Below are 25,890 nucleotides of genomic sequence, written 5' to 3'. Positions count from 1 at the left end.
AAGCTTTGTTTCTAAAATATTATCTTCTGTATTTAAAATCAAAGAGAAAAGATGTGCATGTTTTGAAAGTAATTTGCCACCGAATTATGAGTAGACTGTAGTTCACATGCTCTGTCACAGGCTTTCTTCGGTCGAATCATGGCATATGAAGGGTTTCTTGTGATTTTGCCATTATTTGTATCTACTTGTCAAGCCTTTAGAAGCCAGAAAGGCTTTATCTGTGAAAATGGAAACCTGAAAGCATTGTGATGTCGACGCGATGGACACGAGAATATTTAAGGGAAGGTTTGAGTTGGAGGGCTTCTCGATTAGAGTTGAATGTTGTTAGATGCCTTTGAACGCTTTTGGTCTGGATTGGAATCTCTGCCATCTCATAATTATAGACTTTTAAATGCAGATGCACGATCAGTATGATACAGCGCTACACTTATTCAAAGGTTGTGAAAAGGGCACAGGAGTCGTGACGATTGCCTTGTAAAAAATGAATGTGAGCATTGTATCGCACGGTGTGTCGTCTGCTCCGGATTGTCACGTAATGCAGAATGACCTAAGTCGGATAAGTGTGCACTGCTTGTGGTTAAAGGCAGCACAGAACTCCCATGTAGTCATTTAAGCAGTGAATGAAGATAAAAGTGTGGCTGGGATATCCTTTCGCAGCTTTGTGCACATCTTGTTTGTGAAAATAATTATTTGTACAGGTTCATCTTGTCTACAGTTGGAGATCATCTCTGGTGTATTCGTCGCTTCTGGGCTTATGTCTTGAACGTATTTACTATTCAGCAGGACTGAGACTTGAATACACAACGATAAGTTTATATTGCTGCTATCTGTGAAAGAATTCTTTTTCAGCTAGCTGTCCGTCTTTTGCTGTAGTAAGGTAGTAGTGTTATGCTGAGTGCAGCAGAGATTGAAATGAAAGCAAGAACTGCAGTTAACGTTTGAGTCTAGCACAGGGAACTAGTAAGAAACTACATGAAACCCAATGTTTTGAATATCAGGGATACCAGATTTCTGGATATCTGGCCATGTCAGATCAGATGTCTACAGGATACACAAAATATGAACTGTCCATGCTGAGTATAGAGTTGCTTCAACAAGGATCCTTTTCTGAGAAAGATTTTACAAAAGTAAGATAGCAAAAATTATACAATTTAACTATGGAGACGGACAATAAAGAAAGAAAAATGGGATTCTGTGGATCAAAGTCTGATGCAATGAGGGTTGAAGATGGTGTCTTACAAAATGAATGCTTTGTTGATGTTCTCAACATCATTCCACATGCAACAATTTCCCTTATTGGCATTTTCATTGTTACTGTCTGGAACCATTCTGTCATGGGCAAGCTGAAAGCAAAGACTTGGGTGCATTTTCAGGTATGTGTTCTCAAGTATAAGTATTACTTTTTTGTGCTACTTCTTGTTTTCTGGGAGAAAAGTAATTTTTCTTTAACATATAATGTTCACAAAGTTCTTTTTTAAGGTGTTTTTTTTTTTCGGTCAGTCACAAACCAGAGCTATCCAGAAACATTTGTTCAGCAACATAAAACCTAAATTTTGAAGCAAGTATTTGGCAGTAAACTGCTAATAGGTAGATTGTGAATAAATAGTGCAACAGAAGTCTTATATATATCTGTTATTGTAGCAAAAGAATTCTTTAAGTACTAAGCAAATCTATGTCTAATTTATTCATTTGCCTTACATCACACAGTGTTGTAGTCAGTTAACATAAACCTTTTGAATATTAGGCTCTTTGCTTTCACTGAGTATTTAAGATGCCAGAAGATGTTGGTAATTTTTAAAGACAAATATTTTTGATGCAGTTTGATTTTATTTTAGAGAACTTTCAAGTGACCAATTTTTCTATTAAAACATTAGTTTTTGTTACAACAAAATATTCTAGAATATTTATGATTATAAATTTGCAGAGGTCACACACATGGCTAAGGACATTTGCTTGGTGAAATATTGAGATTAATGTGTTTTCATTTACATGTTTGTTTCGTTTTGGTAAGGCCAAGTTACATAGCCATTCTTTCTGTTGCTTCTGTAGTTTCTAATATGTTACAGTGCTGGGTGTTGCTAGCTTGATAGTTTTATTATATGTTATCACATTAAAAACCTATTTTGGATGCGTTTTGCTTTAAATTACTGGGTTTTGTTTGTTACTATATTCTAATCCTTTCAGTCTAAGCAAAGAAATCCTCATCTAGTCATGATACCAACTTTTATAATTCAATTAACAGACAGAAGGAGCTCCAATATGTTGGTTGCATGTTTTATTATCAAAGCTTTAATAGGTTTGAGAGCTGGGAGTAAGTAGGCATATCCATGATCTAGTTTGTTTGACATTTTTCGTTCATATTTTGTGAACAGGTAGGTCTATAAAATGGACCAATCTTTAGAGTTGCAAGTTGGTATTTTAAGAAATCTTTTTCAAAAGTTAAAGGATATGTTGCTGGTCAGTGATGAATAATTGGAGAAGTATTTGGAAAATAAATCTCCAATAGGCACCAACATAATATTTAAATAAGAAATGGTTTAAGAAAAAAAGTAAGAATCTAAAAGGCTGTCTTAAAACTGCAGTGTGGAGATTTTTAGTGCAAATAATACTGATACTTTTTAGGAACAAAAAGAAAAACAGTTGAGAACCTCAGCTTTCTCAGTCATTGATCAGTGTTACCTGATTAGTCATGATTCTGACATTTGCAACCTGAACAGTGTTAGGTCCCACTAACTACTAGTTGACAGAAGATTGCTCGTATCAACTATAATTTTTTTTCCACTTATATATGTCTTTTTTTCCTCCTTTTCTACCACAAATATCTCCATTGATCATGCTGACCTCTCCTTTGCTTCATCTCTCCCTTTTTTTGTCTCATTTTTTTACAGGTATCCACATGTACATAACTTCTCTCTCCTTTCAATCAGGAAGAAGAAGAATCCACACACAGGTCATTTTTCAGTGCCTGAAAAAAAATTGTGAATTTTCATAAAATAAACAGCATTCATCCTGGAAGTATCCAGTAACTAAGGTGACCAGACGTCCCCGCATTAGGCGGGACAGTCCCGCTTTTGACCTCGTGTCCCGCCTGCTCATCGGGCGGGATGCCCAATGTCCCGCTTTCTGGTTTTCTGGCAAGTCCATCAAATGTCCTGGTTGTCTTTAAAAATCGGAATACCATACGCTGATTCGGCGTTCTTTGACGGTGACGACACCATCATCGGCACGTGTCCCGCCCGGAAACGTCTGGTCACCTTACAGTAACAGTGTGCAATCCCTACTATAGGTGTGTCAGTGCTGGTACACCCACTTTAGCAAATATTTGCAAGATATAGGATTCAAAATCTCTTGCTTTCAGAGAATTATTACCATGTAATGATAAATCAAATAAAGAACATACTGTAAAAGACAAATTACAGTAGTAGAATGTTATTCCCTTAATGTAATTGGAACAGTGGCTATCATCAGACCACAAAGAATGTCTTTCTCAAGACCTCTTTTAGTTTATTGGTTTTCTTTTTTCAAATACTGAAAATTTTTTCCAGATTGCTTTAAAATTGAGATCAATTTTATGTTTCAGATAAAGAGGGTGGGATGGATTTTTTCAATTCTGCAATTTTGTTCTGTTAGCGTGCATCATTGAAATAGCATTTCCCCACATCCAGTAGCTGTGGCAAATAGAATAACATACTCTTTTTTTGGCAGGGAGAAATAAGACTAAAACAAATTTTTTGTAGAATAGCAGTGTTAAATGATCTTTTTTCATTTGATGTTTTTGTCTTTTATTGACATTTGACATTGATTTGATTTCAATGTGTTCTTAAGTGCATGTTTCTATCTTAAAACAACACAACTTAAAGTTTCCTGTATCTGTAGACAAAACTGTAGACAAAATATTTTGAAATTTGTTTAAATTTGAATACTAGTCCAAGTAATCTAATATAACTGTCAGAATGCAGACTTCTGTGTTGAATTTTTCTTATATTTTTAAAATTATAAATTATATTTTTAACATTTTCATTGACACTTTTTATTTCCAACTCAGAGATTAAGTATGCGTATGTGAGCATGCATTAAAGTAATAATAATTTAATTTTTCAAGGGCATTTCACCTAGTTTATGCAAGCTTAATGTACTGTATGTGAAAGATTCCAAACGAGCAAACAGTTAACCTAAACGAGAAACATAAGCACCAGCAAACAAACAATACCATGAAAACATGAATTAAGTGCATAGATGAAAAACTGAGTTGAGAGCAGAACAGCACTCATGATTCTGTGTACCTATGATACATGCATACATGTTAGGACAATCTCATCTTGCAATCTGTTGTTTCCTCCCTCCTCCATCATCTGCATAGCTACACTCAAGAATTATTTGTCAGTATTTCTCAACTGACATGTATTTAATGCTTTGCTTTGATGCTCTTTTGTCGGAAATGATAAGGAAGGAGATAAATCAATCATGCCTGCTTAAGCAAGAAAACAAGTCCAAGTGTAGATGCAAATAAGACCTTTGGAGAACAGAGGAGAAGATTGAGGAGTAAACAGAATTTGCATTCTGTACTTGCAGGGATGCAAGAAACAGCTGCACTCTGTTAGCTTTGATGTAGAATCTGATATCTTTCTTCCCAACCTCTTTCCTAGCATGTCTCCCTTCCTTCCTGCCTTCCATTCTCTTCCTTCTTGTATTTTACTCTGATTATATACAGATTTTCAGTATATTCATTTGAACTGGTAGTAGTTTTTTTTCCCAAAGCATTTGACAATCAGTTGTGTTTTTTTTTTTTTTTAACAGGGTCATAACTTCCGCTGGGTCCTCAACCTGGCCCTTCTACTTGTGGTCATCTTTGAAGTTGCAGAAGGCGTTATATCTGATTCCAATGATCCTGACTCAACAAATTATCATACATTTGTTCCACAGTGTCTAGCTTTTGTTGGGGCATTGACAGCAATTATCTACTACCATAAGGTTGAGATCTGGAACTCGCCAAAATTTCTTCTTGCATTGTTGATCTACTGGCCTTCCTCATTTAGCCTCAAATTCCTGAAAGTGTTTTCTATGTACAAAAATGACATTACCTGGAGACACCTCAAAATGTGGCTTGCATGGACTGTCATTATTTTGTACATCCTGCTTTTTCTTGTGGAACTAAATCTCCTGAGATTACAGGCAAGATGTTAAGGCATTTTAATAATGTACTTTGACATTTGTTATTTGTAATGAATTATGCTTTGAGTTGTTATGTTTTCCTCTTCAAAAGGATTCAGGATATCAGTATTCAGCATTTAACCCTGTGTCTTTACTTGCTTTGTCCTTTAAGTAAAGTGACATAACACAGATTAAAATGGAAATGCTTGTTAAGAATTATTTGGAACTTTAGGGTAAAATCCCAATTAACTAAGAAGGGTAACCTTTTTGAAGACAACCATTAACAACCAACAACAGCAATTATGCTCAAGGGGGAAAATCACATTTATTCAGTGGTAAAAGAAACATTAAACTGTTAAGAGTTATTATCATTAAAATATTTTTTACTAAAAATTTGTGTTCTTTTAAATAAATGTAATCTAATTTTTTAAATTTAGATTACTTTTCTTTTTATATGAGGTTTTCTAAATATTTGTCTAAAACTTGATTGTTGTTTAATGTTAGCTACATCTTTTGAGCTGATAAAAACAAGACAAACCCAGTTGTTTTTTTTTTCCATTAAATTTTATAATTTGTTTTCAGAGGTACTCATTCTTCAAACACAGTCGTCGTTTGAAACCTCCCCAAGATTTAGCAAGAACACGTTTTATTCAGTCTTACGTCAACTTACTATCTCAGGCAGTGTACTGGTGGGTCACAGACATCATGATTCTAGGGTACAAGCGTCCCTTGCAATTAAGTGACCTTGGTGAATTGCCTCAGGTATTGTTTTCATAGTTTCCGATGGATTTGTTACAGCAAATCATAGTGTTATGTTTGCAAAGCTTATCTTGGCAACAATTGCAATTTATGTACAGCGGGTCTTATTGTCATAATTCAATCCTTGAAAGAGCAGAAAAGGACAGATAACACTTTGTAGTCTCTAACATTGAAAAATTATATGATAGACAGCAAGCTGATCTTAGTTCAGTCAGTAGAAATTATGTTCAAAACAGTATGATTTGATTTGAATATTAGTTTGTGAGCCCAGAAAAGGCCCACAAACAATCATATCAGTAATACATTCAGTCTGTTTTCCTCACCCTTTGCAAGTTAAAGCAACCTTGTAGTGTTCGGAACAATGGTGAGATAAAATAACAGCCAGTAATGTGGTTTTATTTTTTTTCCCACAGAGTGAGAAAGCAATCAGGCAGTACAAAAAACTTCAAATAATTTTTGAGGAAGAAAAGGTGATGACAGTTAATAAATACCTGTATTGTTTCATTGTTTAACAGTCTAAAGAAATCTATTGCTATCTCAATATTACCACTGAAATATGCAAAATTTTCAGCAATTAAAATACGAATTCATGACAAATAATGAAGCTTATGATTATATGTCAGCATGTTTATTTCCTTTTTAAGCTTTAATTGTAATTCTTCTTGGGGAAGATATCTCTGTTATAGAAAGGGAAATGGTTGTTTATGTAGTTGTTACCACTATCACTATTTATAGCCAGTCCCAGAGATTCTGTTTACTTTTTTTTTTAAATCAAGGCAAGAGCATCTCAGTGCAACCAGACGCCATCCTTCACCAAAAGCTACCTGAAAACCTACTGGAAAATGCTATGCCTGGCAGCCTTATTTCGACTTTTAGGGGATCTCCTGGCTTTCGTAGGCCCAATACTTATAGAGCACATAGTTGGTTATGCATATGATGTACTGCAAAGGGAGTCTTATGCCAATATCACTATGAAGAGGGTGAGATAAATGTTTTCAGTTATTTTATAAATTACAATTTTGCATCAACAAGCATGCCTAGATATTTACAGGATCATACAATCTACAACTGTATAGGAGGAATGTATAACATATTTTATGAAATATATTCGCTACATTCATGGCCAGTCACGATGGAGCTTATTAAAGGTCATTTATGTATGCATGTGAGGCAAGTATGTGCTTTGTTTTGTGGGTTTTATTAGGGGTAAGGGGGTAATGGTGGTATGTTAGGTTTAGATGTGTTAATGTAAAACATGTATAAAATTGTGTTATTCTCTCTGTGTGGGTGTGCATAGAAAGAGAAGAAAGAGCACAAATTAATAATTTGCTAAGAGAATCGGTCTCTTATTTGCTTACTTCAAAATTTTCAAACTGGACAATTTTGGACAACACATATTTTGCTCATTGTTTCAGGAAGGTATAGTGACTGTGCGCCAGTTCTTCTGGAATGGCTATACTCTCTGTGTTGTACTGTTCTTAGCATCATTACTTCAAAACACATTCATCCAGAATCATCACTTCCTTGTTACCAGAGAAGGTATTCGCCTTCGCTCAGCGGTACAGGTCAGTCAATGCACAAAATGTACAAGTAGGGAAGGTCATCATTCAGATGTGTTATGGTCTCAAGTTAGTCATAGTAAAGAGATCAGGAGTAATATAAATGTAGTGTTGGGGATGGATATACACACACAGGTCACTGTCAACACACTCCATCCTGACAAATAAAATAAACGAAACTGTGAAAGATTCTTAAATAAGCTTTTACGATGTTATACAGGCTCTTAACTGCAGTGAGTAGTTTGCTTTAAATACCTTGTGATAAAGCACATTCCATAGTTTATCTCTTGGAACAGAGTCAAATGCTTTATCAAAATTGGTGAATGCTACATATAACTTTTTGTGATACTAAAGTTGTTATTGTGTAATAGTGACAAGTGTAAGCTTGCTTCTCTCCAACAAGAGCATTGTGTTCAATTTACAAAGTAATTCTGTGATTCAAAACAGAACTAAAAATCTAACTAAAAGCGTTCAAAAGGGATATTTCTTTGTATATATCTGGAGTATTTCCATCCCCCTTTTTATGTAAGGACTAAATAATAATGGGCCCCTGACCATGAATCAGAGAAATTACCACTATCAAAGAGGAAAATGAAATAGGACAGTAAAAGTTGTGTAATTGTATGTAACAAGTATTTAAAAAATTCACCTGTCAGGTCCAGGTACTTTACTATCATTTAATGATATAACTGCTTTATAGATCTCTTCAACTGTAATTGGACTGTACACTTTCCTCATCACTAATAGCGCAAGTATCTTTTATTTCTTAGGCTCACGTGGGCCATGGATATGGCAAGTTGAAAACGTTGGAAACATTATTTAAGCAAACTTCATCCCTCCTTTTTGAAATGCCATCAACGTTGTATCTAAGGAATCTCAAATGACCACCAGACATAAATAATTTTTGCCCACTCTACTAAACAGATTGAGTTTGGGTTTAACGTTAAAAGTCTGCTATACTTGAGCATATGCTGTTGCAGGCCATGGTATATAGCAAAGCCCTTCGACTATCATCTCTAGTCCTAAGCAATGGTCAGATAACTCCAGGACAGATCATCAATCACATGTCAGTGGATGCCACATTCCTCATGTACTTCTTCTACTTTGTACACTACATCTGGGCTGTACCTGTACAGGTAGGACCATTTGAGGAAAATGTTAACCTGAATAAAGGTGGTATTTTTTTATGCTTGTAGATCCAGCCCTTTGTATAAATCAGAATTGTCTTCCATGTTCCGACAAGCTTGAGAGTTCTTTGGATATAGATGTCAAAAGTTGTATGCAGGTTGAAAAAAGACAAATAACATGCACTTTTGACAGACCATGGATTGCAGTGCCTCATACTAGCTGCTGTGTCTTACTTATTAAAGGTCTCAAAAGTGCAATACGTTTTTTTAAACATCTAAGGTGAACTCAGCACAGCATAATATTTCCCAGAATCATAGAGAATAACCTCTTCTCCCCTTTCAAGATGCACACTCACAAACACCACCATGCACAGAAGGAAGTAAGGAATGTATCGGGTTACACATTTGTTGTCAGCTTATGGGAGAGTTGGGACTTGGATATTTGCTACACCATGCATTTGACATCTTTCTATAGTCAATAACAAGTGTTAGTTTGCTGGTTGGGCAAAATCTCAATAGCTCCTGCTCAAACCTGTCACTTTGGCCATGGCCTTTGGTGACATCAGGCATATTAATTTAAGTCAATCCACTTTTCCTTTTCTAAAAACAAAATAATTTCAATGCACTTGTTTGTCACAAGCTACTGATAGCTGTGTCCTTTGCTAGCATTTTTCTAGCAACTTTGAGGTTACTTTTTTATTTTACTTAGTTTTGCACTTTTATAGGCATTTAAGGGCTGAATTTGCAGCTGATATTTTATGTTGACCTATTGTAATCTTCAGGGACTTGATTTATGCACGTGTATGCATGCAAGTGTTTCTCTTTGTCTTGGGCATTTAGTAGAATGCTCATGTTAATGTCTGTAATCAGAAATTGTTTTGCCTTATTCCAGGTTATCATCACATTAGGAATTCTGTACATGAAGTTGGGCATCAGTGCTGTGATTGGTGGCCTTTTTGTAGTATTTTGTGCACCCTTCATGTACTTATTTGGAGTGTGCATGTCAAAGATTCAAAAGAAAGTGCTGGTAAGACATTGTCACAGTTTCTACATGAATGCATTATCCAGCTTTTCTCTTTATGGCGGGGGAATTTTAAAGAATGTCAGTGGAAGATATTTATTCAACATTTTCATTGAATATGATAACGGCAATCAGTTTCTGTTTCTGTAGTAGGTTTCTGTGACCAAAATTTTATAAGGTTTTAGGAAAATTCTTATACAATTTTGATAGCTTATTATTACATAAATCATCTGTCTAAAGAGATAGTGTAGACCAGGGGTCTCAAACACGCGGCCCGCGGGCCGAATGCGGCCCGCGAAACATTTTTGTGCGGCCCTCGGCCACGTCCGCGGTGTATATGTATGTTGTGCTTGGTGATTAACTCCCGCAGTGAAAATTACCCCCGTTATTAGTGACAGAGACAACGTCAACTTATTTTAATAAACTAAACTGCCTGTGCATGTAATAAACTACACTAAATGTAATTAATAATTATAAAAACTTTATTTTACATTTAACTGCAGTGACAGTAGTGTTCGTAAAATTTAATGAAAAAACATTTTCTTTTCGTGGTGCGGCCCGCTGACTGGCTGTTACTTTCCACTGCGGCCCACATGCTAATATGAGTTTGAGACCACTGGTGTAGACGTCATCATCTATATATAACTGTGTGTTTGGAAAATAAAAATCTAATAAAAGTGCTGTGTAGATATTGCATATATCATTTACTGAAGTCACACTTAATTTTTTTCATATTTTCAGTATTAATTATTTTTGAACTTAAAATAATTAATCAGTTTTTAAATTTCTTTCATTCTTCTTTCTTCTTCTCCTCCTTTACTCTAGGGTTGTCATTTAAAATACTGTGTCACTACTGTTAAAACAGGTCCAGTCTGATGCACGGGTCAAAAAGGTTAACGAGGTCGTACAAGGAATTAGAGTTATTAAGCTGCTGGCCTGGGAGGATGCTTTTGTGCACATCATAGAGGCATCACGAAAAAAGGAGATTGGTTACCTCATTCCACAGTCTTGTGTAAAGGGTCTTATGGGTGAGCCTTACTGGGGATTGCATGGAGATTTGCATCGAGATACTTTGTAGTAACTTGTTTGAGAATACTGCTGCGTTTACTGCGGCTCCTACTCTTACAGTACTTATTGCTGTAACTGTCTTGTCAATCTCTTACTTCACTTTCCCTGTCTTTCAGTTCTGAACAGAAACTTGCATCTGTTATTGGCCTTATATTTAGTGGTACATTTTAATGCTAAATCAAAAGAAAAAAGATCAGAGTTATATTTATATATAAAGAGTTAATTGATAGATTAATTGCTTAACCGATTATATTCCTCAAGGTTCATATGATCTTGTAATAATAGTTTTACAAATGCGCCGTACCATATGCCATGCTCATAGTAAAATAGTAATTTAATTTTCATAGATATGAAAAATTTTAAAATATTAAAATACAATTTTTATTAAGACAAAGAGAGTCCTTTTTTTGAATATTTTGTACAAATAAATTGAGATTTTAGCACAAGGATGTACCCAATCAGATTTTGTTTTGAATATCATTTTACAAAGAATACCAAGTGTAACTTTATCTCTGACAGGTGTGATCGGAATGGCAGCACCAGTTGTTGGGGCAGTGCTTGTGAGTGATTTAGTCTACATGGCATGAGATGATGTACTCTCAGACATTTAAATAAACAGCTCATATGCAGAATCTATGAGTATCAGAACGAGCAGCACTGTACATCACACAATCTTTGAAACCTGCAACATGACTCATTTTTGCCTATTATTATATGATGGTTCTAGTATTCAATGAAAATCACTTATTTTTTTTTCATTACCTTTGGAAGACTTGGAATGTAGAAGATTTATTTGCACTAGCTTGACTGGAATATATTGTAGTTCTCAGGAGTTACCTTCACCTGTTTTCTACTTTCCAGTGTATGTAATTATTAAGCGATAACGGTAGTACAAAAGCAACCTGGTTTTTTTGTCTATTAATTATTATAATAGCATTAATAATGTTCTTATAGTGATATTTAATATGAAATGATGGGAAATGAAGGAACTACTAAATGTTCTAAACAAATATTTTTCACAACTTATTTAATTTTCTGTTGTTTTTTTTTCCCCTATATCACTGGCCAGACATTTGTTCTGCACGCATTCTTAAGCACGGAGCCAATGACTGCTGGTGTAGTATTGTCCATCCTGGCTTTATTCAACTTGCTGTCAGGACCACTGCAGCTTCTGTCAATGGTGTCAACATCGGTGGCCAATGCACGGGTCAGCAGCCGAAGACTGAAGCCATTTCTGCTAGCGCCAGAAATCAGCCGGCACCCTTCACCATCCATGTCTAGTGGGAGGTTTACTTCATCTGTCATGGGTGACCCTATTTCTGAACATTCCGTAAGTTAACCATGAGACATGGCTATGGTCAGATGCATTGATTTTTAAACAGCAGTTAATCCCAAATAAAAGGAAAACAAAACTGAACTGAATTTCAATTATTCAATTGAAAACACTTTTATAGGTGAATGGGTTAATAAGTGTTTTACAAGATATTTGTGTAACCGAGTGGTAAGGGGTTGTATGGTTGCAACAGCAGTCCAACACTCGAACCAGAAAGGCAGGAACAGTCAGCAGGTGTGCGACCCTTTATTTCTTGTACGATGGTCACGGCTGCATCAATCGCCCGAGGCGCTAGAGGTCGGGGCTGTCTCTTCTTCGTCGTGTAGCTGTGCGCGCTGTCTCTTCCGCCGACTCTGTTCTGTCCTTTCATCTCAGCTCTGCCCTTATATACCTCTGGGAAGGGGTAAACTTTGCGATGCTCTGATACGGCCGGGGCAATGCGCCGTTTTTCCCTAGCCAATCACCGTCATTTGCCATCTCCCCTAGCCAATCACCGCTATTTGCCATCTCTCGCCATGCCCTAGTAGATCCCGCCAAAACTAGCAACAACGCTGGCCTACTGGCCCTCTACATTTGAAAAAAATATTATCACTCCAGTCTTAAAGGGTTTTCTCAGTTACACTTTGCTACATTCAGTGTACAGATTTTGTAATATTTAAGGGATAAATTGAGGAGAAAAAGCATTTGTTGTTAATCTTTACAGGAATTCGTAATTGAAATGTTGTGCATTTGTATGTCTCCTTAACTCATCTAAGTTTGTTATCTTGACACTGAGATTCCTACCCTAGTGTGCAAACACTTTGTTCAACTTAAATAAATTATAATATTTGATAAAAAAACGTAATTGTGAATATGATCTAAATGTGCAAAAATCATACAATGAACCATTCAGAAATTTTTCTCCTCACAGCATTTTCTCGATATTCATTGACTTCCATATCAGTTTTTACCACCTTCTTCTTCATCTTCATCCACCATTTGCACTAGTTAAGGGATTCAGTTCAGAAATGTGAAACTAAAGATTTGTTGAAAGGCTATGTTGCATTATGCATCAATTTTTTTAATATAAAAATTATTGATTTTTATAAAATATAGTTCATCACAGACCAAAGGGCAAATCATGCAAGGGCAAGAATGTTTACACCACATACCTAGAATATGTATCTTGGCATGTTTGATTTTGTTGGCTTTGTTGTCTGGAGCACCTGTGTTTCCTTTGGGCAGATCTGAAGATGATCTTTCAATTTATTTTAATATCTCTGCCTCATGCAGGACAAACTTATGGACACAATTGTGTGCATGGATCCAGATGTAGACCAAACGGAGATGACACCACTTCGGAATGAACTGCATCAAGTAGATAATGCCTCCTGCCGTAGTAGCAGCATCCTTTCCTGTAGTAGTGTTGGGGCCTCTAAGAGCCACAGTAGACAGAACTCTGGAGACTCCCTCCTGGATGTCTTTGATGGACGACCAAGTAGCCTCACTCGCAATGCCACAAGCTCCGAGTTGCTGGATGTCAAGCCTCTGACACTAATTCGCAAGTCAAGTGCTCCAGCACTGGGGTATGTGATGGCAAAATATTTCATCATTGATGAAAACCATTTGAAGTGGTCTGCACCAGCATTCTATAGGTGCTGATAATGGCCAGTGATCTGCTTAGAGCAAAGGGTGCATAACTAAGTGGCCATTATCAGCAATCTGTTTACTTCCTGTATTTTTGCTTTGATATTGATGTTGCTATCCTGGTATGCATGAAATTTGCTCAGTTTGCTCTTTTTTTAAAAGAATCTTGCAAAATAAATGTGACATATAATAGACCAACAAAAAACTTATAATTTAAGCTCAAAATATGTAAAAATAAACTTTTCCTAACTAAATTCCTCTTTAACACAGAACTTTCATAAGAGTTAATGTCTCTTTGCCAAACCAGCTCAAGGATGACTTCTCTCCATCCTCTTTTTTTATTATCTGTATCCTTGCATCTGTTATTGCATGTGGATTATCATTGAGTTTCATGTTTGCTTTTGTTTACCACCTGCTCTATTCAGGATTATTTTTTATGCCTATGCCAAACTGTTTTTCTTCTTCGTCAAGTAATGGTTTTAACAGCCCTGTCTGTGCCATCTTCTGCATCACTGCAGTTTTTATGCTTTTCATGTCCAGACCCTTGATGTTCTTCCCAGTGCTTTAGATTCTGGATCTGCTTGTGTCAACAACATCTGAACTCTCTGATCTGTTGGGTACTGTTCTGCACTGCTATTGATGCAATGTCTGTGGCAGAAATTTGTGTGCACAACAAAATCAGGGGCGCCTCAGGAAAATAGCGGTTTTGGGGTGTCGTGGTCAAATTCAAGATAACACCATATTTGCATACTTAAACATATAATAAAAAAAGACTCCCAGATGTTTTTGAAAAATATATGTTTTGATGCTAAATAAAATCATTTTTCACACCTGCCGTAACTAATTTTTATCTCCAAGCATTGCACTGATACCGAAAATGGCTCTTGTTTGAGCCTTGGTTACGCACGTGACAATCGTGCCAAGGCCAACATGCTGTATACCGTTTGAGCCTGTATTCTCTCCCCTAGCTCACTATGCACACGAAAGGCCTATGCTATTAATAGTTTTTAAGCTATTTTAAACTAAACCAGGTCACCCTTTTTCGTATTGCTTACTGCCATTGGCTTATATTGTAGTTTCCGGTAAAAAAATTCAAACTACATGATCCAGTCGGTTCGTAACCCTAACAATGAGCACTTCCCTTGTCTCCAAAATGACTGATATTTAAAATATTGCCTTAAATGTTTACAGTATACCCCTGACCTTAAGACTAAGTGCCTGAGGAGGCTAATCCAAATCTCATAAAGGGAGTACAGAACAAATAGCTTTGTTTTCAGAGCATGATCACCTCCCTAATTGGACACTATAACTGAATTAACACAATCTGGTCTGGTTTGCCCCTTTGACCTGTCAGGGTACCTTTGAGAGGTTGATGCCAAGGTAGACAAAAAAAAACCCTGGTTGGAAAATTTGAACAAGTGGACAGGTCATGCAATGCAGGACCAGGTCACCACTCTCAAGACAGATTAAGTAATGAGTTTTGTCAGCCACTGCATTTCTCAGTTACCTTCTTCCCTTCCACAATGAACCGCTTGTCAGTTGGTACCAGTCAAGGGATGTATGTTATGTACAAAAATATTGATTTTAAGTTTATCCAAACCATGCTACAGTGCAAATCAAGTTGATGTAAGAGGCTTAGAGAGCTGAATGGTGTAAGTAAGGTGACCAGACGTCCCGCTTTAGGCGGGACAGTCCCGCTTTTGACCTCTTGTCCCGCCTGCTCATCGGGCGGGACGCCCAATGTCCCGCTTTCTGGCTTTCTGGCAAGTCCATCAAATGTCCTGCTTGTCTTTAAAAATCACTTTTTTCGGCGTTCTTTGACGGTGACGACACCATCATCGGCACGTGTCCCGCTTTCGCCCCCGAAACGTCTGGTCACCTTAGTGTAAGGGTATTAGACTTTTTGTACTATTTGTGAACAGTGTGGTTACAGTTTAAGAGTAAACACAATCTGAAAATGCAATGTGGTATGTTTTCTTGCTGTATGCATAAGCTGTGTGGCATCAAAACCAACTTGACATGCCAGAAATATTGTACTGACACCTCCCAGGCATGCTGAAGGTATGTCAGTTAAAATTTTTGATTTTTTAAAAATGTGAATGTGTGCAGTAGTGGCAATGAACATCAGTCAGAGTTCAAACGTCGACGGCACCACAGTGGTATCTCAGTCTCTGATGTGGAGGACATAGCTGAAGACTTTTCATACATGGAACTGCGTAATGTTGTCAATGTTTCCAATGGCAGCTTCTCTTGGAGCCTGGACAACAAGGAAGCAGTTCTGAAGGAAATAAACCTTAAAATTCCCATGGGTAAGTGACCTTAAAATACTTCACTCATTGGCCAAACTATGTTTGACGAGGATTAGTGCAGTTATTGATCTTTAGAACTAGCTTTCTGAATGTAATCTCTTGCATCACTTAGCAAAATAAAACAAAAAAATTGTTCTGTCTAGCTTACACAGAAAAAAGGTCCTTTTCTTTTCTTGCTTGTTCTATTCCTAGTTTGAGTACTCAAATTTAGCACATGTTAATGAGCTACAGGTTACATTTCAAAGTTCAAGTCATGTCCTTTTGCTGAGAGTCATAAACTTAAGGTCTGCCAAAGGATGCTTATATATATTTAAAAAAAAATTGTAGTATTATTTTATACAATTGCTGCAGAAAGAGTAAAATATGGCTGTTGAATGAAACATCTGTGTTCAAATTTTATCATTTGCTGAGGGCATATAACCTTTGAGGACTTAGACTTTCCAAATCTTGACAGCTCTCTGGCTGTTTGCAGGTAAACTCACAATGATAGTGGGACAGGTAGGATCAGGCAAATCATCTCTCCTATCAGCATTGCTGGGTGAGATGATTACTTTGAGCGGAGCGGTGGAATGGTCTAGGTCTGTATTTATAGCTAAAATGGGGTCTCAAATGGCAGTGATTGTGATATCATTATCATTGAAGCTTTATGACATAATGCATAAAGTAATAGAAAAACTTTTATCAGGGTTAGAATGTTCTTGTATAGTGTTTTGTGTAGTAGACATAAGAATTAAATATGTCTAGCAGGGTCAGATTTAAAAAAAAAAAAAAGAACAGGTTGACAATTTAAATTTTTGAAGAAAGTCCCAGTAATTTACATTAATATAGTTAATAAATAGTATCTATCACATAATAATTGTATCTAGCATTAAATATTAAGCATTGTTCATATATTTCTAGACCACATCTATAAATTATTTACTCTTTGTCTTTGTGGTCTTTTACTCCTCTATGTGTGTGTGTACATCATGTGTGCAATGCACAATATTTGCATGTTGGTCTCTTCCATGTGTGCGTGCGATGAGGAAAGAATGAAATTAATCATTGTAAACTTTTGTTGAACGCAGTGATGTGAGGGTGGCCTATGTATCTCAGACTCCATGGCTGTTAAATGCTACTTTGAGAGACAACATCCTTTTTGGGTCTTCTTATGTATGGAGAAAGTAAGTGTTACAAATATGTCTTTTATGTCTTAAGCACAAAATTATCTTTTGCTTTGTATCGGTGGCTTCAGTGAACATATTTCACAAGGATATAGTTATCATTTCCATTTAATGCTATAAAATCATGTAAGAATTTACTGATCACAAGAAAACAATAGCAGCTTGTACAAATTACTTCATTATTTATTTTATTACATACTGGCAGCTTAATAAAAGTAATTATCACTTTAATTATATAGTAATTATATGACCTTAATGAATAAGTTTGATTCTGCAGAAACACTGCTTTTAAAAAAATCTGGTTTCAATATGAACATCCAAAAATAAATTTTTTTAACAAAAGTGCCCTGTATTTGCATTTGCCCTTTATTTGTAGTCTCCAATTAACTTTTCTACTATTTCCAGGTACAAGAAAATAATTACTGCTTGTGCCCTCGCCCTAGACATTGAACAGTTGCCTAGTGGAGACCTTACGGAAATAGGTGAAAAGGTAACAGAGATGTCCTTTCACAGTTATTTATGCTTGTTACATCACAATTATAATTGTAAAATGTGCATCTCCAGTCATAAGTCTAACTTAGTCACACTGATCACCAGTGCCTGAATCTTCCTGTCACTAATGGAAAAAGGAATCTTTCAAGGGACTGTGAGGGTGATAAGTTTTTATTTTCTGTAGGATTTCACAGAGATGGGGAGAGGGAAGGTGAGAATCTCTACAGTAAAATAATGACATGATATCACATTGTGATTGTCAGTTACTTGAATGGAGGAATCCTGTATCGGCTTCTTTTAGGCATTATGATAAAATGGTGTTTGAAGTTTATCTCCCAGTGACTGAACCTTCATCCTACCAAGCTGATTTGATGATAAATTCAGAGTTTTGAAAACAAAGGTGGGACAGGCCTTAAACAAAAGGATGAGTTTTAGGTAGAGCACTAATACTAAGCATCCTACTCAGAATAAGGCTAACATAGACATCTCCTATTATTGTTAGCAACCTTTCAAATTAATTGTGGGCTCCTGCTGGTTGATATCACCAGGAGTTTTGCTCTGATTTTTTATTTCTTGTTGAATTTATTTTCTAGGGAATTAGTCTAAGTGGGGGCCAAAAACAAAGAGTAGCCATTGCACGGGCACTTTACTCTGGCGCAGACACCATTATCATGGTAAGTTCTTTCCCTTTTACAGTGTTCTTGTTGCATTCCATTACCCCTCTTCTTGTAATAAAGTTGTAACAATAATAACAAAATGGTTGTTTGTATAGCATGTTATCAAATTTTGTATGAGGGTATGTTATCCATCCATTTAACAATACATTATCTAAACAACAAAAGATATATTCAAAAATTGTGGATAATGAACATTAAAGAACATTAAAAATTACAAATTGGTTAAAAATCATTATCAGATAGCTAAATCAAAATGAAACAAGTGAGGAAAATAGAAATTTATCTGAATATGCAAACAGCATTTAGAAAATATGAGTTTACAATAAATATTTACCAAAAAGAAACATTTTTGTGTTTGGGCAGGATGATCCTTTATCAGCTCTGGATGCACACGTTGGACGTCATGTGTTTGAAGAAGCTATCATGAAACGACTGGTGAAGAGAAAAAAAACTGTGATTTTAGTTTCTCACCATGTGCAGTATTTGTCACATGCAGGCCAGGTAATTGTTGTGGCGGATGGTGGAATATACTACCAGGGCAAGGTAGGAGAGGTCAAAAAGTTTGACTCCGAACTGTATGAGTCATGGCGGAAGTCAATCAAGGAGGCACGAGCCAGCGAACACAAGTGAGTCTTTTTGGTAACTGAGAGAAAAACTCTCCAACGACTACAAGATGGTGCATTCTTTTAGCAGCTTTCAATATTTACTATATCCTTGGTTAGGTTTCATTGATTTGGTTGACCAAGGATGCAGCAGTGCACTTCTCGGGCCAGTTTTTGCTATGCAGAAGTTTAGCAAGTCTTTGTGACACAAAGATTTTCCAGCAGGACCCATGATGAAGCATTTTGAAATGTGTAAACCAGTGTAAACAAACTTTATATATATATATTTAAACCTGGAGCCATTGTTCATAATGTGAATACTGAGAAATGTATATTTGAAGCTATAATTTTCTTATAGAGGTAATATAGAAATGAGTAATACATTTTATATATGTGACTTTATGTATAATTTTGTTATAGACATGATGCTGAGCATCTGTCAGTAGAGAGAAAACACAGCAGTGGAAGCAATGTTATTCATGACATCACACGTCAGCCATCAGTTCAGGTAGTTAGCCTCTGTTATGTAGATTTTTGTTGTAATTTTATTATTTTTCATGAATCACAACAGTCTCCAACCTCAAAATTATGTATTATCACACCTCTTAATATAAAACCTTATATGATTGCAATCAACTGTACGATAGTCTTGCACCAATTTTTTGTGTTATTTTGTGTGCGTGTGTGTGTGTGATTTTTGTAGTAATTTTTGTATGTTTCCTGAAACAGACTTTGTTTATAATAAGTGAACAGACCTGACAATGGATTCAAATAACTAATGTCTTAGTAACTGTCAATAACCAATATGTCAACATGTTAAATTCAATAAATGACAGTGGATTTAAATAACCAGAGTTATTTGTTGTGCTTGACGTTTAGAAATACTGTACCATATATTTTGTTAAAAAACATTTTCAATGTTAGACTAAAGCATTTAACATTAATATATATTATTACCTCTTATATCATCAGGGCTAGTAGATCATCTTTAGCAATCTAACACACTGTTTTCCTTTTCAGTCCCAACTTAGTGTGCCGCAAATGGCACTCAATGCACGTAAGATGTCACAGATGTCTCAGATGTCTGTTATGACAGAAGCAAGCAATGAAGACACAGCTGATCAAGAGGAGGATGAGGAGAAGGATGAGATGGGTAAGTGATGTTTGTTGCTGCTGGTCAGAGCATAAGACAAAGATACTCATCAATAAATAACATCAGCATTAATTTGGTTCTCAAGAGCTTATCCAGGTTTCCAGAGAATTATACATGCATGTGACCTCCACTCAATCTGGGCCTGGTCTCTTCCAGTTCTTTGCACTAGTTTGTGTATTGGAACCATGTTGATGCTTACTACAAATGTTTCCAGCTACATTTTAACCATATTTAGTTTCAAATGCCAAACTTTTTCTTTAGTGATGTTTCAAATTCAAGCAAACAAACGAGTCCCAGTAAATGGTTGACCTTTTGTTTTAGCTTAGAGGGGTGATACTTTGTTGGCACCAATATTGCCTTTAACTTTCCAAGTTCTTTATTCTACAAAATGTCGTCATAGATTGTTGGTTACCATTATTGCTCAGATATAAAAATAAAATTGCCTCAGTTCACATTCTGAAGATTTAGTGTGTCTAACAGTGTGGAACATATCAGAAGTATATGGTTCCACCTCTCTTAATGAAATGATAGTAAACTTAGACAACATGCATAAGACATGTACGTTTGTGCCTCATCCAGTGTTTAAACTAGAGCTGGTTAGTTCCAAATTGCTTTCGTTCATATCTTCTGTGCATCTGGTTACAAAAAAAGACACGTATTATTGTTTATTCTGTGTTCTTTGGATTGAAGATTATGCTCTGATGTTTCTTTGAGGAAATTTCTTAGCTCTTGTCTCTCAGTTTCTTATTTTTATCTTTTTTATGACAACTCTTTCACCTTTCCTCGTGTTCTCATTTTTTAAACTCTCTCTTCTTATTGCCATGCTTCTCTCGCTCTATCTTTCTCTTTTCACTTGTTTCTCCTCTTTCGCTTTCCCTTTTCCTGTAATCATTTTTGTGTATTTTGAAACTATTGAAAACTTAAGTGAATGAATAGAGAAAACTACGTGTATATTCCAGATCCTGCTGATGATCGAGGTCGCATGATCAAGCCTGAACATAAAGAGACCGGTGCCGTGGCATTGTCTGTTTACCTGCGGTACCTGTCTGCTTGCTCCATCACCCTTTGCGTCATCAGCCTCATTTTCCAGCTTGTGTACCATTCTATCTTGGTGACTGCAAACTACTGGCTGACCTTGTGGTCCATAGCTGTACAGACAGCAGCTTCCCATGCTCATAACGAAACCCTTTCCAATACTTTAAACTACAGCAGCTTGTCAGACTCTCAGGTAATGTTCTTACAAAATTACTTGAATGCTGTGTGCTTTCTGTGACACACTTCACTTGCTGACGACCATTTACCATTTTGTTTATTATTTTGCAGGAGACCAGTTTTCAGTGGTATCTTCATGTTTATGTGGGCTTATCCTCAGCATCTATTCTTGCGGGTTTCATTGCAACACTCATTGTCCTCATTTCTGGAACATATGGTGGCAAAGTCTTGTACATAAACATGCTTCGCAATGTTGTGCATTTACCTATGAGGTGAGATGTCTCACGATGATAAGAAATAGAATAATAGTCATATGCATGCATATGAACCAGCATTTTATTTCCTTACAAAGCAGAAGGTAAAGGTTATGGCAGATCATTGCAAGCAGATGTGGTTATTATATAGTTTGTCTTCTCTTCAGGCTTTTTTAAAAGGGAGGAAGCAGGCTGAGGACTTTGTCCCCACGTAGTAGCACATGTCATATTTATCTTAAATCTCTTTTTCTTCTCTGTCTCTCACACCACACTCACACAAATTGCTTTATTTTTCAATTGGATGACTGAAAATTACATCTGATGCCTGTAGGTTTTTTGATACAAATCCCAGTGGACGAATTCTCAACCGCTTTTCTGCTGACATTTCTTCAATCGATCAAGTAAGTAGATCAAAGTTTCTTTGAAAGAAAGAGGAGAGGAAGTAATGGAAAAAGAGATTTTTCTAAATAGCACTTCACTCTTGCTAATTTTTTGTTGCATAAGCTTACTGCTTCATTTTCTTACTTAGATTTCGTATGTTGCACTGACTCGTTTAAGTTTAGGTATCAGTTTGTGTGTTTGGTATTTCAGCATCAAAAACCTGGTTTTATTGGTCATCAAAAGTTATCAGACATCTGGATTCATTAAATGGAGGCATTTAGATTGGTTTAAGAACATGTTAGTAAAAGAGAATTAAAAGAGATCTGGTGCAATCAAAAAACTGCTGGTTTACAATATAGGATATATTTGCTGTAATAGCATTCTGTAAATTAGTTATAATTTCTTATTTTAATGGAAGAAAAACAGCAAAAACAAAAATGCATAACATGTTAAAAGATAAAGTATCCTCTTAAATACTTCAGTGTCTGTTTTAACAAAATAGTTTCTTTATTTGCAGCGCATGGCAGGCAATGTGGAAAACCTTTTGCGCTGCATCTTGTACAGCCTGTCTGCCATTATTGTCAACTGTATTACCACCCCTTACTTTTTGCTGGCTGCACTCCCCCTTGCTGTGCTTTATTATCTGCTCCAGCGTTTCTTCAGACATACATCGAGGTGAGAAGCCACGAGGGACTGTTTGGTGTAATGGTGTGTTAAAGATTGAATTATCGGGTATAATTTGGTTCAGTTATGACATAGTTGAATTATAAAATAACTTTTGAAATATAAAATGTGAAGTGTTTGGTAATGATAGAGCCTGCCTTTCTTTGAACAGAGAGCTGCAGCGTTTGGATAGTGTCACAAAGTCCCCCATCTTTGCCCATTTCTCAGAGACACTGTCTGGCTTGCAGACCATTCGTGCTTACAGGTGACTCTTTTCTTTTGTGTATTTCCATGTTAAAATCCTGGCCTTTAAGATTTGACATTGCAGTTTAGAGTTTTTAGTGTGTAGTTGCAGTTGGTTTTTTAATCTGTGAAGAAATAGATGGAGTTTTTAGTTTTTATACACGAGTGCTTCAATACTGTCTTACAGTCTACCTAAGTGTAATTAGATGTTAGAATAACTTATGGAGCATCGTGTCTTTTTCTATTTAGTTAAATATTATTTCTTATCTGCTCTTCTTTGCAGGGCTGAAGGGGAGTTCCGACGCCGTGCTATGCAGGCCATTGACAACAATGTCAAACCTTTTCTCTTCCTCCAGACAGCAAACCGCTGGCTCGGAATTCGTCTGGTAAGTTTATACTTCATGTGTTTTCCTCTAATACCAACATTGTGGTGAGAGCATACACATGTGTGTTTCTTCTTTGTACTGTCCCAGATGACATGACTATATGGACCTATTGGACTCTAAAGATAAAGAACATTTAACAGGTTGAGGCATTTACTTTCTTGCTACGGTTTGTCTCTGACCACTTGCACCCATCTGTCTTCGGCCAAGGAGTGGCAAACTTCGCAAGGTAAATCACAGCGCAGGACAGAAAGTCAGTACAGCAAACATATTAGATACCAGGAGACTTTGTGGCACTCCACAGGCCACAGAAACAAGATAGCTGACACACATCTTAACTGTGTGAAGCCGGGCAAAAAAACTGGTGTGAGAGAGCTCACTGACTGGCAAGGGCTGGATGGGGCTGATAGTTGGTCAGATTTGTGTTATCCATGTTTGCTGGTCAGGTCTGACCAATCAGGAGTGGATAGCTGGAATTTAGGTAGCTTTGTATAGTCATGTCATCTGGTAAGTAATCGAAGAAAAGAATTTTACCATCAAAAATGGTATATTTGTACATGAAGCTGATATGATAAGGCCAATATAAGATTAAAATTAGCATGTGTTTTTTTTATGTTTTTTGACGTAAGTTTTTCTTTTGACAGGACTATATGAGCTGCTTGTTGGTGTTTGCATCTGCTTTAGCCAGTCTCAGTACTGGGATTCTGGGCCATATCAACCCTGCCTTCGTTGGCCTGTGCATAACCTATTCTCTTATGGTACATTTTTATGTGGGTCTTTTGTCATTAAACTAAGTGGTATTTCATCAATGTTGAGATCTGTTTGAATATCAGGGATGCTTACACGTATAATTTTGATTTTGAAAGAAACTTGTTATCTTGTTATTTACAGCTATTTTGTGACTGAGGTCAAATCTGATCACATTTGGATTAACTGTATTGAATGTTCAGTTTATAGAAATCTCTAGAACCTTGTGCACCACTGCAAATAAAGTGGCTGAACTGACAGAACCAAACTATAGATTTCAGGGCAGCTAAACTGGATTGTCAGGATATCAGCTGATGTAGAAATGGCAATGAATGCAGTGGAACGAATCCTAGAGTACACAGACTTGCCTTCAGAGACAAATCAAAATGTACATGGTCAGTGGCGTCATTATTACTATAATGGATAATAAGTACGGCAGTCTACTTTATTTTTTCACTTTATTTGAGTTGGTCTAAAGAGACCTGCATGGTATTTAGAATCATTTTGTGCTAACCCATTAAATGTCATCTTTTTGCAGTGGTTTGAAAGTTCAATTTTTTATGGTCTTTGGAGAACTTCTGATAAAACAATAATATAACTTCGTAGTTTATTATGCAATGTACTTAAGAAATTTGTTTAAAAATCTGTAAGAGAATAAAATCTATTACATAAATTCACCTTACAATCTGATTGTCAAAACAAATGTTTGCAGAGAAAGATGCTGATGTGGAAGATGAGTCCTGGCCAGCTCAGGGTCGAGTGGAGTTCAAAGGGGTTACGCTGGCATATGACAAAAATCTTGATCCTGTTTTAATCAATGCATCCTTTGTTGTCAGTCCTGGTGAAAAGGTGAGAAGTGATCGAGTGCTAGGTCATTTTATCAGTTTATGAAAACTCATTAAAGAAGTAGTCATTGGTTAAAATGTATTAGAAAGATAGTTTTGCTGGTGAGATAGGGTGCTGACTTAGGTTTTTTTCCCTCCATTTTTAATTTTATTAATAGGTCCTATGAAAGCATTAACATTAGGCTTTTTCTTAAAGTCTTTATGGTAAGCAGCGATCAGAGGTTTCATGTCATTTATCTCATCATCTAGATTGGAGTATGCGGGCGCACAGGCAGCGGCAAGTCTTCAACAGTGCTGGCACTGTTTCGAATGTTAGAGATCATCGAGGGTGATATTTTAATTGATGATACGGACATCACTCGCATTCCCTTGCATCATTTGCGCTCAAGGCTGGCCATCATACCCCAGGACCCAGTCCTATTCTCTGGAACTATCAGGTAGGAATAGTGTATGCCAACCCTCTTAGTTTCCTATTGTGGTGGGATCATGGCTTTGGGGTTGAATGGTGTTCCTCTAAAATTTTATGCCATTGCTTGTGTGGAAGAATAAATCTTGGATTAGAGATCAGGAGTACTTGTACATCTTCATCTATATCAATCTCTTCCACTGTTCAATAAAGACAAGTAAATCAAGCAAGTTCATTTTAAAGAGAAAAAAAAATGGAAAATGGAGAAGACAAACAACAGTTGAATAAGAGTAATTCCTCCACACTAGTCCTTAAAGATCTTTATGTTTTTAAAAAAAACACTTTTTAACCTTTTTTTAAACCAGGTTTAACCTTGACCCTGAAAGTAAATGGTCAGATGAGCGCCTCTGGAGTTCATTAGAGTCTGTCCAGATGAAAGAAACCATTCAGTCACTTCCTGAGAAACTTGGTAGGTGGTGTTTTGTGAAATTTTTCATGAACAGCATAGAAAAGGTACACCCTCACAATTATTTTTTAATGATCATTCAGATAATTAAAAATAGCCACTTTTTGATGCTTCTTAAAATGACAAGGCGATTTAGTGCATGCAAAAATAGTGGAAATTTCTATTTTAGAGTCTGCTTTGAAAACTTTGGTCTCAAAGTGAAATAAAAATGAAAATGAAGAATACAGGTTGCAAGGAAATAAAAAGGATA

The 25,890-nt window shown here is 36.3% G+C and overlaps 1 protein-coding gene across 1 annotated transcript in view; it reads left to right on the top strand.

Moving 5' to 3' along the window:
* The first annotated feature begins 48 nt into the window (after positions 1–48).
* Positions 49–25,890, top strand: part of LOC112563322 (ATP-binding cassette sub-family C member 9-like) — a 32,465-nt gene continuing 6,623 nt past the window's right edge. Inside the window, exons 1-31 of the mRNA XM_025237201.1 lie at positions 49–1,373; positions 4,798–5,172; positions 5,734–5,913; positions 6,324–6,380; positions 6,687–6,890; positions 7,326–7,475; positions 8,450–8,605; positions 9,489–9,623; positions 10,483–10,645; positions 11,205–11,245; positions 11,755–12,015; positions 13,291–13,583; positions 15,754–15,953; positions 16,426–16,531; positions 17,021–17,116; positions 17,522–17,606; positions 18,202–18,282; positions 18,649–18,911; positions 19,308–19,395; positions 19,908–20,040; positions 21,000–21,268; positions 21,364–21,524; positions 21,838–21,907; positions 22,405–22,562; positions 22,723–22,815; positions 23,077–23,179; positions 23,821–23,934; positions 24,198–24,318; positions 24,636–24,772; positions 25,018–25,205; positions 25,540–25,643. Coding sequence (XP_025092986.1) covers positions 1,158–1,373; positions 4,798–5,172; positions 5,734–5,913; positions 6,324–6,380; positions 6,687–6,890; positions 7,326–7,475; positions 8,450–8,605; positions 9,489–9,623; positions 10,483–10,645; positions 11,205–11,245; positions 11,755–12,015; positions 13,291–13,583; positions 15,754–15,953; positions 16,426–16,531; positions 17,021–17,116; positions 17,522–17,606; positions 18,202–18,282; positions 18,649–18,911; positions 19,308–19,395; positions 19,908–20,040; positions 21,000–21,268; positions 21,364–21,524; positions 21,838–21,907; positions 22,405–22,562; positions 22,723–22,815; positions 23,077–23,179; positions 23,821–23,934; positions 24,198–24,318; positions 24,636–24,772; positions 25,018–25,205; positions 25,540–25,643 — 4,801 coding nt within the window. The 5' untranslated portion in view covers positions 49–1,157. The remainder of the gene's footprint in view (positions 1,374–4,797; positions 5,173–5,733; positions 5,914–6,323; positions 6,381–6,686; positions 6,891–7,325; positions 7,476–8,449; positions 8,606–9,488; positions 9,624–10,482; positions 10,646–11,204; positions 11,246–11,754; positions 12,016–13,290; positions 13,584–15,753; positions 15,954–16,425; positions 16,532–17,020; positions 17,117–17,521; positions 17,607–18,201; positions 18,283–18,648; positions 18,912–19,307; positions 19,396–19,907; positions 20,041–20,999; positions 21,269–21,363; positions 21,525–21,837; positions 21,908–22,404; positions 22,563–22,722; positions 22,816–23,076; positions 23,180–23,820; positions 23,935–24,197; positions 24,319–24,635; positions 24,773–25,017; positions 25,206–25,539; positions 25,644–25,890) is intronic.

This window comes from Pomacea canaliculata, linkage group LG4, assembly GCF_003073045.1.
Source record: "Pomacea canaliculata isolate SZHN2017 linkage group LG4, ASM307304v1, whole genome shotgun sequence".
In the NCBI taxonomy this organism is placed as follows: Eukaryota; Metazoa; Mollusca; class Gastropoda; order Architaenioglossa; family Ampullariidae; genus Pomacea; species Pomacea canaliculata.
The sequence above is the reverse complement of the archived record's forward strand: the minus strand, read 5'-3'. Positions and strand labels throughout refer to the sequence as shown.